The 16,818-nt window shown below is 42.8% G+C and overlaps 1 protein-coding gene across 2 annotated transcripts in view; it reads left to right on the forward strand.

The window, feature by feature from the left end:
- Positions 1-16,818, forward strand: part of Bend7 (BEN domain containing 7) — a 78,800-nt gene that overhangs the window by 49,725 nt on the left and 12,257 nt on the right. For both annotated transcript variants that reach the window (XM_055593834.1, XM_055593835.1), the window contains exon 6: positions 16,049-16,168. In XM_055593834.1, coding sequence (XP_055449809.1) covers positions 16,049-16,168 — 120 coding nt within the window. The remainder of the gene's footprint in view (positions 1-16,048; positions 16,169-16,818) is intronic.

Here is a 16,818-nt window from a genome sequence, read left to right on the forward strand (position 1 = left end):
GAGCTCCTCACCACTGTTCCCTCCAGTTTCCCGCAGTGACAACTTCTAGCTTGTGCTTTCTTACTTGCTGCTCTGCCTTAGCTCTTGGCCCCTCCCCATGGTCAGCTCACAGTAGTTCTCAGAAACCTTCTTATACTCATGAGCCTCTTATCTACCCCGTTCTTTTGTTCAAAGCAATTACAGTATCTAAGTGCCTTCTTCCCCTGCCCTTCTGTAGCCCAATGCACCATAATTTAATTAGCATAGTCAGGTACAGCTAAATAGGAATGCATCCCAGTTAGAGCTGGGGACATAAGCTAGAAGCAAATGAGCCAGCTGACAGTCCAGCACAAGACACACAGGACATTGTGACTTCACCTCCGTCATAGCCATCCTACTGAAGGCAGCCTGAGTCTTCTAGTCTGAGCACTTGCTTTAGCCATACTCTTTTTTTAAAAAAAAAATAAGATTTATTTATTTACTTAATTACTTATGTGCATTGGTGTTTCACCTGTATATATGTCTGTGTGAGGGTGTCAGACCCCCTGGAATTGGACTTGCAGACAGTTGTGAGCTGTCGTGTGGTTGCTGTGAATTGAACTCGGGTCCTCTGGAAGAGCAGCTGGTGCTCTTAACCACTGAGCCATCTCTCCAGCCCTAGCGATGCTCTTTTTAACAGCAGCACTGACACAGTGTACTCCTCAGGGTTGATACTCAGAATCACGCTTAGTGCCTTCATGTCTTTGCAAGTCACCCCGCTTCCTGAGCCAGCCCGGCCCACCTTTTTTTCCATCTTCTCATACTCATTTTTTTCCTCTGACCCTGTCTACCTGTGCATCTCAAAAGCTTCCCCCCAAATCTCAACATATCCCCTTTTCCTTTTTTTTTTTTTTTTCTTTCATACTTCCTACTAACAGCTAGGTAACACTTGTAAAACCAAATTTTGTGATGTCATTTTCAGTATTTAGCTTCTAAATTCTATTTTCCGACTAAATCAAGTCAAGCCCAGTCCCTGGGCTTTTCTGGCCTGTTCACTCATGATTTCTGTCGCCTCGTACCTGCTTCCCTATGTGTTCTACTGGGAGAGGCAGCCGAGCTTGGGGAACTTCCTCAGACACTGCACACTCTTAGGATTTTAAAACTTTGGGTTTTGTAGTTTCTCTAAGGCACTCTATTTCAATTCTTTCTGAACAGTTCCAAGTCATCTTTCCTGGATAGGCCCAAGTGTCATCACCTCAACCATGAGACTTTCTTGAGATAGCCAACTGTAATGGTTGCCTCTTCCTCTAAATCACTGTGGTACTGTTTGCCTTTATATGGTGTAGCAGTAAATTTTAGCCATTTGTTTTGCTATTAATGGTTTGTGTGGACGATGGCCTAAATGAAGCAGTTTAGGAATAAAAACTGTGCTGTTATAATCTCATTGAGATAATAGATAAATGAGGATCTCTGGTCATCCTTTTAAGGTTTGAGCATGTTGTCTTCCCAATGAGACTGTAAGTTCTATTTTGTATTACTTTTTAAATTCTTTGATACATGAAAATATGCCACTCACATAATACATGACCAATAAACCCAGGAAGGGAAGAAAAAGCCAAGTAGTCAGTTTATCTTCACTCAAAAGGGTCGTTTCGTAAACATGGGATGGAGAGATGGCTCTGTGGATTAAGTCTTTGATCGCTGAGAATGAGGACCTGAGTCTGGATCTGCTGTACCCATGTAAAAGCTTGGAGAGGTGGTGCTTACCTGTAACCCCAGCACCAGGAGGTAAAGTCTAGTGAATCCCACAGTCACAGTGCCCAGTGAACAGAGTCAAACAACAAGCTACAGATTCAGTAAAAGATGCTGTCTCAAAATCAAAACAAAACAAAAAATTAAGAAACAGTTGAGGAACATGCACCCTAGACACACATACACAATCAAAACACGGCTCCACGTTGGGTATGTACAGAGGCTGAGTATGCCTGGCAATATAGCTTCTCCGTACACGATTGTGAAAGGGCAGCTGAACTTCTGGAAGCTGGAGTATAAGTGTGAAGAGTAAAATGACAGCAACTGATCAAATGCTGTATCTTGACCCAGGATTTATAGATCTGGTTGATAAAAATATCAAGGTAATCCAATTATAAAGCCAAACTTGTATCCATCAATGGCTCTGAAAACGTGTTACTGTCTGAGAGCAAAATAAAGCTCTGCCATATGCGAGAGAAGAGTCTGTTCTCATCTGAACTGGCAAAGAGTCATCTTAATAAGGTAAAATCCAGTTAATTTACTGTTGGGTTTGGGTTTGAGCACAGCCAACAATGGAACCCATAGCCGGGCTTAGGTTAGTATCCCCGGTCTTTTCCATCTCAAGACTTCTTAGTATATCATTATAATATCCAGCCATGTTTCCCTCAGCACTTACCGTCAGAGCAGACCAGTAGCTCAGAGACGTGTACCAAACGAAAAAGTGTGGCAACTTGATTATAAGGCTCAAAGTAGGAACCCAAAATTTTCCTTAAACCAATTTCAGTTAGAAAAAACAAACAAACAAACAAAAACCTACCTGTAAGACCTGTGCCTTTGCTCTAACATCCACTATGCGGAGAAGATGTGAGCAGAGAAGGTGGTCCCGACATGATACGAGCACATGGTATGTCCTGGGGGCAGAGCCTTTCCAGTGTTTTGTTCTTCCAGCCTCTGCAGCTAGTATGTTTTGTTGGCATGTATGCATAGAACCACATGTGTGCCTGGTGCTCCTGTAGATCAGAACAGGTCATTGCATCCACCAGAACAACTGTGAGCTCCCATAATTGCCATGAAAGTGGCGCGTAGGTGATGAGACACTAACGTAGGCCCTCTGCAGAGCAGCACGTGCTCTTAACCATTGAGCAGCCCACCTTTGCATTTAGATGGCTGTGAGGACCGTATGATGCTCGAAGTTCTGAGCCATACCTATATTGGCCTCACAGGTGTTTTCTCCAGACTTAGTAGCTATGGTATGAATTCTGTAACCCATGGAATGACTTCATAAGTTAAATTACCCAGAAGCCGGAGCTTTGAAAATGGAAAAAAAAACTCATTACATTCTCATGCAAACACTTGTGTCAAGAGCAGACAAGCATAGATGACTTCCACGGTACAGTGCTTTGGCAAAAAGGGATGGTAGGTGTCATCCTAGGCAATTCCTACCAAGACAGCCACTTGCCTGCCTTTTGGAAGATTCTCAGTCTTTGTTTTACTTGATATGAAACTTGCTGGTCTATAAAATAAATGAGTTAGACTGAAGATTTCCAAGTCAGTTTTCAAGTAGAGTTCCTACAAATCTGTCATTTTCAAGCATTTTTCTTTGCTGAAAAAAAATGGATTAGACAGTAAATTACGATTACATCAAAGCTTACAATTATTCTAGGTATTAACATTTTTCAGATATTATTCGGCTGAACTATAGATGCATCAAACAAAGGTTTGTTATAGGACAGCTTGCCAACAGAAAGTGTTAATCATATTTCCCAGTCACCGTGTTATAAATGAGCTCTGCTGTGGGCTTTCTTAACTGGATATAAATTTAAATTAGCTTTGCTTAACTTGAGAACTCACTGTAGGCACTTTCCAGCCCTTCCTTCCAGACAGAGATGACACTATAGCAAAACAGAGTGAGGTAGGCAACGGATGTGGTAGTTTCCCTCCAGGCTTTGCTGGTCTCAGATCTTCCAGAATCACTGTGATCAAACAGTACTATCTAAACCTCATCATCTCCCACCAGGCGGGAAGTAATGAAAGGAGCACTGTAAGCATGTAGGCTTCTTACTGAGCACTGTTCAAGCTTTGGAAATGTTACCTTTTCTATGAAAGAGTGTGTCTTGATTAGATTTTAAAGCCTCCCAAGTCAGTAATTCTGTGGTTCAGAAGTTCGGTCCGGTTCTCAGTAGTAAACCTACAGAATTAACTGAATATGGCTGGGAATCAACGTTATTTGTGTCTAAGGTTCTTTTCATAATGGCCACCAACTTAAATAATAGTCCCATTGGTGGCAGTCAACTCTGAGTGGTAGGTGGTTCCTGCACTTGCCTGCTGAGCCCATACAGTGGGCTTCCTGCCTGGTTCCTGCAGCAATCTCAAATAGCTAATGCAGAGAACATTCTTTTATCATTAAGTTCATGATTGTTTACACTGAGTCTCCTTAATTCCTTAATTTTAGGGTGTGTTAGTTTGTGAGCAATATTAAATAATTGCTACTAATTTAGATCTGAAATGAGCTTCTGAACACTGTATATTTTGAAACCTCTGGCATTTAGTAAAGAAATTCTTCCCCCAGCTGGGGAGATGGCTTAGCAGGTAAGAGCGCCTGCTGCTGAAGCATGAGGACTTTGAGTTTTGATACTAGCACCCACATAAAGAGCTGAGTATGGTTACATGTGCCTGTAATGCTAGCACTGTGGGAGGTAGAGACAAGCGAATGGCTAGAACTTGCTGGCCACCAGCCTAGCTCCGGGCTCAACTCCTTTATTTAAATAAGGCTGGGAACAATAGAGCAAGACACCTGATGTCATCCACTGGCCTCTGTGTGTGCCACAGGCTCATGCACCTGCACACACATGAGCACACACACACCAAACACACACAAACTGGTATAAAAATCAAAGTTAATAAGAAAAAGAAACCATTCCTTTACGTCTTTTAGGATAAGAATGCACCAGAGCCAAAAGTGTTTCCTATGTATTCTTTCATGGACAGTATGTTTGTGTTTGTCCCCTGTGTGTCACTGAATAAGAGACATGAGCTCTGCCATTGTTGAGTTTGCAGTCTAGATAAACAAAACATGGTTATGGGGAAAGGACCCCCAGGCACAGGAACTCTAGGAGGCCTTATCTGATAACGTGGGAGCCCTGAAGGGTGAGCTGAACACTGCACAGTCTTCTTCTGGTGTTCACTTCAGGGAAAGCTAGGGGCCTTCTCCTAGCTCCCTCCTAAAGCTTTTGGTGCTACTCCAGACGAGTATCTGTAAGTTGTATGGCTGAGGTCTGGTCAAAATTAACTTTTCAGTAGCAAAATCCTAGGAGAAATTTTGACTGTCTCATAGACTGTCTGAAGGATGACATTTGTCCCCGCTGGCACAGTATTCAGTCTAAGAAGTAGAACCAATAGTCCCATCTTTAATGTAGTGAAAATGTTTGCCAAAGTCTGCCTTTCTCTTTGGCTTACCCCTCAGACTTGGAACTGGTGGTATATATACTGCAGAGCCTCTCTTTACTCCTTAAGAGGCAGAGTGTTCCTGTATCCTCCATCTCTTTCTCTACCATCTCAAAGTAACTTGAAGCTCATGAATATCCTTCCCATCACTGTTTTTAATTTTACCATGTAACTATGTGTCCACACATGGCATTTACTGTTCTTCTATATTCATAAACAAATTGATTTAAACGGATTCCTGCTGGACTTTGCCACTGGGTTTTATTTCAAAAGTCTTTTTTTTTTTTTTTTTTAAGGTCTGAGTTCATAGTGTTACTCTAGAGTGTTCATTTTAGCTTCTGGCCACATGCGATAAAGCCCTTCCTTCCTACTGCCTTTCTTTGAGGCAGTGGGGCTGAGTCTCCCTCCTGCCCATCCAATGGCAGTCTTTTGTCTTTTGGAATTTATATCTGAGTTTTCCTAAAGGATACGCAGGGAATGGCTAACAGCAAATGCTCTTGTTAGCCTTATTTGGCATCGTCAAATGGCTCTCACAAGCAGCATCTCAGAAATCCTATTTCCCCTTATCTTTAACGAAATCTAGTGTTGCCAGACTTTAATTTTCACCCGTCATCACCGTCATCACCGACCCTTGAGTGGTCGAGCCCCTGGTTACTAATGAGCTCCGCAGCGTGCCACTCTCCTTGCTGCATTCTCTTGCGTGAGTTTCTGTGTTCTTCCTGTGTTTCCTTCAGGTCGTTGCTCGCTCAGCATCTTACCTGAACTTGTTTGTATGTCATGTGTGTTGCAAAACTGCCGCTCACCTCAAGCCTTGTGAAAGCACAGCACGTGTTGCCTTTTGTCTTACCAAGTTGGAGGTCTGACAACCAGGTTGTCTCCTTTATGCTTTACATTTGCTAATGCTCACTTTTTAAAAATCCCCTCTGCTCATACAACCTCATAGCATTCTCTTGTCCCCCTCCCCGCAAAAAAGACAAACTTCTAGAGATATTTTTAGGTGTGTGTGTGTGTGTATATGGGGTGTGTGCATGTGTGTATGTGTGTTCACATATATTCCGGTTGGTACAGTGCTTGTCTGGCAAGTACAGAGCCCTAGGTGTGATCCAAACCTAATCCAACACAAAACTGCATGTACTGGTACATGTGTAGAGCCTCAGTTTAAGAGGTAGAGGAGGAGAGTGAGTTTATGGTCATCCTTGAGCACATGATGGATTTAAGGCCAGCTTAGGATATGAGTCTCTTTGCACGGGAGCCTGCGTGAACTTTTCTTCTGTCTCTGTTCTGAGAATCTCTGTGGTTCGTCAGCACCATCAAACAGTGTTCAGTTAGCTCTTTCCTTTAGATGAAGGATGCCATTTCTTGGAGTGACTAGAACAGATTCCAGTGTCCTCTATGTTCTGTTATTGTGAGTGTGCTCAGAACCCGTAGCTTTTTTAGTAAGCAGTCTCTGTCCATCCTAGTTGCTTTCAAGATGTCTCTGCTGCTGCTGTTCTTTAGTTCCTTTATTCCAGGTCTGAGTGCATATTTGTTCTAATTAATCTGCTTGCTAGTCATGCTTCTTGAAACCCAGAATTTACGATTCACCAAATCTGAATGTTTTAATGTATTTTTGTTGTCTTATTTTACTACCTCTGAAACATCTGCGTTTGTTAGACGTTTTCATTTTTTTTCCTGTATCTTACTTTATCTGTTTTCCATCTCGCCATCACTGTGTTACAATCCGAGTGCTCATCTGCTGTTTCCCTGGTTTAGTAATATTAATTTTTGATTGACCTATTCTTTTAATTTTTTAATTTAAACTTATTTTTATTTTACTTATTTGTATGTGTGTGAAAGAGAGAGAGGGAGAAAAAGAGAGAGGGGGTAGGAGAGAGAGACCTGGAGGGTGAGAGCATGACGTGGACTGTAGGAGTGAGGGGACAATCTGTGACACTGATGCTCTGTGTATGTTACAGAGATCAAACCCAGGTCACCAGGCTGGTGCCATGAACTGGCTCATCCATCTTGCTGGCCCCCCTCTGATTTTTTTTAAATTTCAACTACTTTATATTTTTTATTTCTGTAAGTTACGTTTGATTCTTTTTTTGTAATTGGCCTTGATATACAATCTAATTCAGGTTGTGAGGCTTAGCAACAAGCCCCTTCACTCTCCGAGCTTTCACTGGCCAGGCCTGCCGTATTCTTGATGAACGAAGCCCTTCCTTTGACATCTTAAGTAAACGTCCTTACTCTTCCTAGGCTCAAGTTAGTGTGAGTCTAATTCTGGTTCCTTGCATCTGACTTAGGACTGATTGCTTGCTAGATGCTTCATTGTCTGAGAATAACTTATCCCTAGTGGGCTTCTTCTCTTCTCCCCTCCCCATTTTCTGTAGTACTGACTGCAAAAGTTCTCTTCAAAGTGACTCTTCCCTTCCTTTTCTCTGGATGCAGGGATACCAAGAGCAATGCCTATACTCATCTATAATTTCAATATAACCTCAGACCCCAAACCTCTTCAAGGTATAATGTAAGCATTTATAATCTTCCAAAGAAAACTCTCCTCCCTGCAAAGGTTGGCTGGAACTTGCCTGGAGCTTCCCTCTCGTGTTGTCGGTTCATCACTACTGTCTTCACAACTTCACGCGGGGACGTGTTCCCACAGCCCCATTTCCTTCTCTCTCGTCAGTGTGAAGCCTGTGCTTCCACGGTTATTGAGCCTGAAGCCACCTGGGATAGCTTAAGCTGGGTGTGCCTTCACCTATGCGCATAACCTTCCCTGTGTCAAAGATACCTTCCTTCCCTCCCTTCCTTCCTCCCCTTGTGGAACATTTGTTTTCTTCGACAGTTTCATACATGTATATAATGTATCTTGATTATAGCCAATCCTAAGCCCTTCCCCTGCCTTCATCCCACCCCACCCCACATGCTCATAGATGAAGGGCCATCCACTGGAACATTGACAACCTACTCTGCTCCAGCAGCCGTCAGCTGACAATAGCTCCTCAGCTTGGGGTGGGGGCCTCCTGAGCCTTTTCCCCATCCATGATGGAAAGTTTTCTGGCTAGAAGTTACACAGCTAACAAAGCTGCTGTGCACCCGTGGTGGAATAGGTGGGTCATGCTCAAAAGACCATTTCATAGCAGTTTTCATGCTCCAGCTTTTGTATCCTTTCCATGGTGCTCCTTGAGCCTTGTGGGGCTTGAGCTCCTTGAGCCTTGAGCCTTTGATAGAAATGTCCCACCTAAGGCTGAGCACTCAGCCATCACTTCTTTTTGGCACTGTGATCAGTTTTTAGTCTCTGCAGTGACTGCTTCTGTCTTTCTTTGGTGTCTACTTTCTCTTAAGGTTGAGCTTAGCCATCACTTCATCCAAAAGCTTCTTCCAGATACCTTCCCTACAGCCCAGGCATGGTAAGGCGCCGCCATCTCTCTGATCCTGTGGAGGTTTGACTGTATTGGTTTGATCTCTGCTAACTGTTATTTTGTTGTGTTTGATAGTGAGTCTCGCTGTGTAGCTCAGCTGGGCTTTGAACTAGCAACCCCTCTGTCTAACTCTTAGGAGTGCTGGATCTACAGGCTTGCACCGCCATGCCCAGCTTCATGCAGTTCTCGACCTCTTATTTGCCCTTATCTTCCTCGTCACTGCAGACTCTTTGAGAACAAGAGGCCATTTATTCATTAGCATCTGGTAAATACTGGTACATTGTGAGTCCTGGATAATTATTTCCTGAATGAGCACATGTTATTTTTATAATAAGGCCACATGGTGTCAAGATTGAAGATTAAAAGCATCACCCTGTCTGTGTGTAGGGTCAGACAACATCATCCATTATAACTGGCCTTAACAATCAATAGGAAAAGGTGAAAGAAACTGTATGCTGAAGCAGTCCCATCTCAAGAGATCTTTTGTGGCTCTGTGTCTCATGATGTACTTGTAAGATTTGTGAGTGCACAGAGGCCAGTGATAGGAAAGAGAGTTGGGGTATTCAGACATCTGGTGGCATTAGTAATTGAGGGTACATGAAGACTTGGGCTTTCCCCCAGCCTAATTAAAACACTCTTCATGGAGGAGCTTTGGTTTCCAGAAGTGGATATTACTCAGCTGCCCTTGGGAACAAGCTGTCCTGTGAGTCTGTGTGGAAATGTGGTAAGGACAAAGATGGCCCTAGGGCTTGCCTGCATGCTTGTATTCTGTATCGTGTGAAGCCCCTTCCTCCTCTCCTCTCTTTATTAGCCAGGCTCTTCCTCTTGCTTCCCCCACTCCCTGATCCCAGCTCTGGTTTTATATCTGGCACAAAAGGGCTTTGCACACCTGACTTCTCAGCTCTTCATGTCATGCTTTCGTTGTCATTGCCTGGTATTCCGAGGGAAGAGTAGAAGTGGGTGTGGCTCCTCCTCCACTATAGTGTTGGGCTTTTTTTATAGTCGCTTCCCTGGACATCTCAGCACACCATCAGGTCTTAGGGTTCAGACTCCTTACATCTGTCTCCATGTGTGGCTATCCTCATCTAAACTGAACCGGTCTCCTTGGTCATTGGCTTAGAGGCCAAAGTGCAGGAGATCTGCCAGACTCGTCCAGTTTTCCCTTCCCAGATGTTACCACACTTCTGTGGTGTGTGGTTGAAAATAGCATCAACATTCTCATTTTCAGTGTGGAAATAATTACTTAATCATTGCTTTGCTTCAGCTGAGGATCTGACCACTTTTCTCTTACAATACCTGTATACACATCTACAAAATCAAAGATTAAAAACCCAATAATTTCTATGGAAAATAATCTGTTCTGGCTGTGCAATCTCAAGTCAGTTATTTAACTTGCACATACTTGGATCTTGTCATCTGTAATTAAGATCACAATTCCCACTCTACTGGTTATTGTGAAAGTTAAATGATCTATATAAACTGCTTAGAATGTGGGAAGCCTAAAATAATAGCCTTAGGAGAACAGAGAAGGATGTGAGAAGGATGTAGGTGTCTGAAATTCTAATGTCCAAGGCTCACTCTGCTTTTAACACCCTGGCTACAAGGGGTCCCCAGTTGGGACTCTGCTACAAATGCTGTTATCCCTAGACTCTCAAAAGGCTTAAAGAATTTGCCATCTAATGAGGACCCACTTTTCACATCTTTTCTATACAAATCTGAGTTCCCATTTGGTTGTTTTGAGTTATAACTGAGTCATCGTAGCTGAAAGTGTTTGTCACTGTTGCCAGAGTCCTTAAACTGCAGAAAGAATGAATCTCTACAAAGCTCCCACTCCTCCATGTGTCTGCATGACCCGGTGATGTCCTTTAAAATCCATGTGCTACTCTGTTTTTCCAGTACAGAAAAATCCAAAGAAGAAGTCCCTTGAACTTGGTGTTGGGGAATTTGGCCAGCCAGCTCTGTTTAGATTGTCAGACACACTCCCCAGCCCCAAGCTCATTGATGGTTATATTAAAAGCTGCATTCTAGAGAAGGAGCTGCTCAGCCACCACAAGCTTATTCATTATTTATAAACAATTAAAGGGCATGGTTCAAATGGATGCAAGCATCTGGGAAAGTCATTATTCATGTACAGATCTACTCAAGCATTTGTCATTTCCCTGGTGACTTAACATATTCTCTGTGCCTTGGGATTTCAAATTATATTAAGGGAAGTAGATGCTTAAACTCTTTTATTTAGTTTAATCGTTGGTCTCATTCCACTTGTTCAGATTGTTTGGGCTTGTTTAAAATTAGCCCTCCTGTCTCCTTGATGCATTAAAATAGGAAGGAGGGAAATTTTTTTTTAAGGACCTATTGCATTCTGAGGATGAATGCAAATTATCCTACTATGATTCTTAATGACCCACTATTAACGTAGTAGGAAACCCAGTGCATTAATGCAGTGCCACTTTTCACATCATTACTCCTAATGGAACTGTTACCAGGGTAATAGCCTGACCTTTAGCTATAGATTCTGATAGCAAAATATATTCTGCTTACTCCATACCTCTATTCACATAGCCTATCAGCTGCTTTCATATCAATGCAGTGACAATCTTTTGGCCTTGTTCTAAGGTCTCATCTGCGATTGTAATGGAGAAAATAGAATTTCATCTTCAATAGGTAAATTCTAGTTAAAAGTCCCTTTGAAGTTTGGATGTAATCCATGAACCAGAATGTCAATAATGTGCCTGGTGGAAGTATTTGTTTGTGTAGGCATTTTTTGAGAAGCCTGTGATGTGCCTTCAAAGGTCTTAGTCACGAGCCCAGGGGATGGTGATTTTCCTAGCATTTTTCTATTGAAAGCAGAAAAGTTTTAACTGAAAGAAGAAGAAAATAAGCAGAAACTGTTGCCTTTTTAAGTGAATGGTGGAATTCTGAGCTCAAGGTTAGATTGCTAAGCTGTGAACCACAGCCCCTCATGGAATGAGAGAGAACATTCCACAATCCTACCTTTGGTTCTTCTAAACCGTCTGTTGCCACACATGGAACCATTTGGACGTTGGCATAGCCCAGGTCTACTTTGTTATTTTGGAATCACAACTTGCTAATGTGTGATAATTTGGGCACAGCATTTCACAACCTAAGAAAAGAGGTTGCTATGGAAATTAATTGTGTACATAGCATTATAAGTGGAAAGATGTTTACCTCATAAGACAGTCTATTCAGTCATTTTTATAGTATGCTTTTTTATTTAAGTTAATAGAATGCTAGATACAAATACACTGTTTTTAAAGTTTTATTTATTAAAACAACTTCAAGCACCTTTTGACAGTTCTTCAATTAGTAAATGTTAATTGTGAGCACTTGAGTATAATAAAACCTTTTTTCATTAAGTATGTTTTATTAATTAAGATCCCCTTCTAGTTCAGATAGGCCAGTTTCCAATTAAACTAGATTTTTTAAGCTTCTGCTATTTGCTAACATTAGAAACAAGACTGAGAACCCTACTGATTTATTCACTGCACATTTCTTGAGCTTTTTCAGTATATAGGGTATTTGAGCGAGACAAAGAAATGAAGAACCTGATATTGGATGTTGAAAAGCACATCTGTGCCCCAGAAATGTGCTTTGCTTCCTCTGCTATTTGCTCTTCTTTACTGTACATAACGTACAGTGGGTCACCTGATTCATATCACCCTACTCCTTGATTCTATTTTTTTTTAAGATTTATCTATTTATTATTATACAATGTGTGTTTTCATGAACAACTGCATGCCAGAAGAGGGCACCAGATTTCACTATAGATGGTTGTGAGCCACCATGTGGTTGCTGGGAATTGAACTCATAGACCTTTGGAAGAGCAGCCAGTGCTCTTAACCTCAGAGACATCTCTCCACCATCTCTCTTCCTACTGCTCATGGGAGGCTGAGATGGACCTTTGCATGCGGGCTGTTGGGAGACCTGCTCCAACAGCTTGGTGTACTCCTCTGTGCAGATGCAAAGCTCTCTGCTCCCTGGCCATGGGGTGCAGGACCTCAGCAGCCGTGCCTTTCACTCCTGTTGCTAGCCACATCACTCAACATACCTTAGCCTCCTTCCACACAGCTCTTCCAGTTTGATGCTTCACCATCCCACCAGCCTACTCTAGGTGTTTTCCACTGCACTGCCATCTAGCCCTCGCCTGCCAACCCACTGGTCCCTCCATGTACTGATCCGTGTAACCTCTCAGAGTCTGTCTTTAAGCACGTCTCTAGTGTCATCTTTCTAGCAGCCTCACGCATCTTAAAACTCCGTCCTGCTGCTAAACTTGGTCAGTTAGCTCTAGCACCAGGCCATCCCTTTTGCCCGGTACCCCGCCCCCACAGACTGCTGCACCCCATTCACTGTTTTGCACCTTACTGCTTCTCCTCAGTCTGCGCTTGCCCACTGTCAGCAACAATTCCCAACCTTCCCGCACTCTCCATGGTGCCTTCCCACTGAACTCACTGAGTCTCTAGAGCTGAGAGCCTCCAGCCTAGACTCACTTCTTACCCACACCTCCACATCCTCTGGCTTCTTTCCTTGTTTAAAGGGGCCCCTCTATTTCAGTCCCATATCCCATCATCCCTAGTTCCTTCAAGGTGGTTCCTTGAATCATCCCCTCCTTTTTCATATGTCCTATATTCAACTACCATGTTGCCTCTACCTACAAACCATCCTTCATCCTTTCCTCCTCACTCTGCTCTGAGCCCAGATACTTCTAGAGTGATATCGGTGACTACTCCCTCAATGGCTCTCAGCAGACAACTTGCTAAGCCACTGTTTCACTAATGCTCTCGCACCACTTGTCACCCTGATAAGACTATTCTTCCTGAATCGCTCGGCTTTGCAGTCTTCCCGGCCTTCTCCGTGGGCTTCTCTGCCTCCATTTATTCCCAAGCACTGGTGTTCTCCACAATCTATGCTCAGCCAGTGCCCTTCATTCTGTGTATTCTCTCGTAATAGTTTTTCTGTTTGTTGTTTTATGACCGCATATACAAATAGGCTCTTCATAGTCAGTAGATTTAGCATCTACAGGTTTAACCAAGCACAGGTTGAAAATAATCAAGGAAAAAACAAAATAGAAAACCTTTGATGCTGACAGCAGAGCTCAGTAGAAAAGTACATGCTTTAAACATGTAGACTTTTGCCAGGCAGTGGTGGCAAACACCTTTAATCCCAGCACTCAGGAGACAGTGACAGGGGGATCTTTTAGTTCAAGGCCAGCCTGGTCTGCAGAGCAAGTTTCAGGACAGCCAGGGCTATGAAAACACTGCCTCAAGAAAAAAATAAAGTAAAACCAACCACGTAGACTTTTTTCTTATGGTTATTCCCTAAACAATACAACATTCTAGTTAGTTATTAACATTGTATTAGTTATCATGAGTAATCTAAACTTAATACATATGGTGATGGCATAGGTGATGCCTCAGTTCCATAACTCTCTCCCCGGGTCTAGGAACTGATCCCACGGACGCAGACCTAACAGGTCATTAGCCCAGCTTCTTTCACTCTCCCTCCGTCTAACCTTCTGCTTGCCACGTCATGCGGGAGCTCCACAGACAGCCCCTCAGTCTACGGTATTCCGCCTTTCCCTCACACACCTCCCCACCTGTGCTTTCTGTATCGTAGGTTTTACCGCAGAGTGTCGCTCACCTGCCCCAGATGCGTGACTAACTGGGACAAGTGTTAGCTCTCCTCTCTGGCCTGCAGAGCCGTCCTCTGCACAGCTGTCACCTTTCCTGCACAACTGCACCTGAGTTCACATACGTGGCTTTTGTCCTCCTTCTGTATTTCCTCAGGACACAGTTGTATAAGTAATATTACTGATCAGGGAGGTAACGGTTTGATGGATCTCATTATGCTTTGTTCTTATTTCCCAAGAAAAAGTTCCCGGTCTTATGCTTGTGTGTGTGTGTGTGTGTGCCTATCACTGTTATGGTAATGCTTGACTGGGTCAGTTCAGACAGTTTTGCTGCTTTCAAATACAGCCTTTCTGACATTGTTTTTCTAACTTAGGATAGGTATACAAAGCGTGCTTTGCAGGTCTTTGATTTACATATTAGTTGAACATTTTCCTTAGTATTTTATACTTCAAATACACTATTGATCTATGGGACTATTGAACTCGCTCTTTTATGTGAGTGCACTCTTTAAAGATATTGAACCTTCTGAGGCGTATATAATGTGGCCAGGTTTGTGGCTTTTTTAAGATGTTTGTTTTTCATTGAATGGGAATTTCAATTTTTGTATAGTTAAATCTGTCAATATTTTCCTTTGTCATTTCTTTTTGAAAGAGACCTTTTAACACATTGAAATTACTAACATTTTAAATACCAGGAAGGCAGCGCAACATGGCCGCTTACTGACCTCACAGGCAGCAAGGTAAAAAAAAAAAAAAAAGATGGATTGAAAAGCTCCCAGGACAGAAATGTCAACTGTATGGCTCACGTGTGGCCACACACTGTGTGGCTTTCCTGGAGCCATTGTTCTGCCTGTCTTTTGTCCTGCCCTGTGTTTCTCTGTCATTTCTTAGCGCTTCGCAGAGCAGGTCTTTCCTCATACCCAATGCAGCGTGCAGGGGGTTGAGTCCTACCTAGACTGAGCCTCAGAACTTCAGGAAGATGGATGAGCCGTATTGTTTACGTTGAGTACCGAGTCTCTACAGACCATCCGGAGAACATCTCTGTGTGATGTTGCATTTGACTTTGAGCTGACAGCACAGACAAAGTCATTTAACACGTTTACGCAACTCTGTCATAAATGGGCCTGGTAGAGCCATGTGAAGCATTTTCTTTTCTTCCCATCAGACATATGCACACACACAAAAAGAGCAGTTTCCACGCAAACTGCTTAGGGTTTCCAGCCATCTTTACCAAAAGAGCGTAGTGCCCCTGTGGAGGAGTGTCTTAGTGTGGGGTCTATTGCTGTGCAGGGATGCCCTGACCGTGGCACCTCTTATAAAGGAAAACATTTAATTGGGGCTAGCTTACAGTCTCAGAGGTTTAGTCCCTTATCATCTTGGAGAGTTGCATGGTAGCATGCAGGCAGGCATGGTGCTGGGGGAGATGAGAGTTCTGTGTCTCGATCTACACTGGATGGAGCCTGAGCATAGGAGACCTCAAAGCCCACCCCACAGTGATGCTTCCTCCAGCAAGGCCACACCCACTCCAGTGAGGCCACACCTCCTAAGAGTGCCACTCCGTATGAACCAAGCATTCAAACACAGGAGTCTGTGGGGGTCATTCCTACTCAGACTGCCACATGGATGTACCCTATGGATCTGACATCCACGGAAATTCAGGGCTGAGGAAGTAGCTTGTGGTAGAGTGCATGCCTGGCATGTGTGTGTGTTTAACTTAAGTTCCAACACCAGGAAAGAAACAACAAAAGATATAGACTTGTTTTTCTCCTTGGACTATCTTCCTATTTTGTTTTGTGTCCTTTTGTTGTTGTTAAAGTATTTAGTGGCATTTCATGTTTTCTTTCAGTCTTTACAGAAAAGTACTGTACTGCAAATCACGTGGACAAACTTCCTGGCCCAAGAGACTGGGTACAGATTCTACAAGATCAAATTAAACTGGCCAGAAGAAGGTTGAAAAGAGGCTCAGGTAAGAATGAGCTGTAGAAGAAGTCACTGTGAGCGTGCCTTATTGAACTCTTCACCCTTACAAAGCATAGTGCTTTCTCTCTGGGTCATCACGGTAGCTTTTGTCTCTGGAAGGAGATGTTCTGTGTATTGTATTGTGCTCTGGTTTGCTCTAGTGAATTTTTAAATTCGTCTTAAGGTTGAACAGTAAAAATTATGTGGGCCATTTGCTTTGAATAGTACAAGAGGAAAAGATTACTAATCTCATCTGTGGTCCAATGTGCTCCACATGAAGAGTTGGATCTTCTGTGGTTTGCTTTTATGTGACTATTGATTTTTGTTTGTTTATATCTACATGAGTTTTTTAAAGAACTAATTGCTCAAAGTTTAAAAAGAAAAAAAAGGCAGTGGGATGGTGTACACCTTTAATACAAGCACTTGAGATAGAGACAGAAGGATCTCCATGAGTTCGAGGCCAACCTGGTCTACATAGTGAGTTTCAGGACAGCCAGTGCTACATGATTCAAGAAATTTAAAAAGAAAAATTAAAAAGAAAAATAATTTTTTAAAAATCCATTCTGTCAAAAACAACACATCAAGTTGGAAGAAATTTAAAGGGTGTGTGTGTGTGTGTGTGTGTGTGTGTGTGTGTGTGTGTGTGTGTGTGTGTGT

Source organism: Psammomys obesus, unplaced genomic scaffold (assembly GCF_907164565.1).
Source record: "Psammomys obesus unplaced genomic scaffold, mPsaObe1.curated_primary_1811, whole genome shotgun sequence".
In the NCBI taxonomy this organism is placed as follows: domain Eukaryota; kingdom Metazoa; phylum Chordata; class Mammalia; order Rodentia; family Muridae; genus Psammomys; species Psammomys obesus.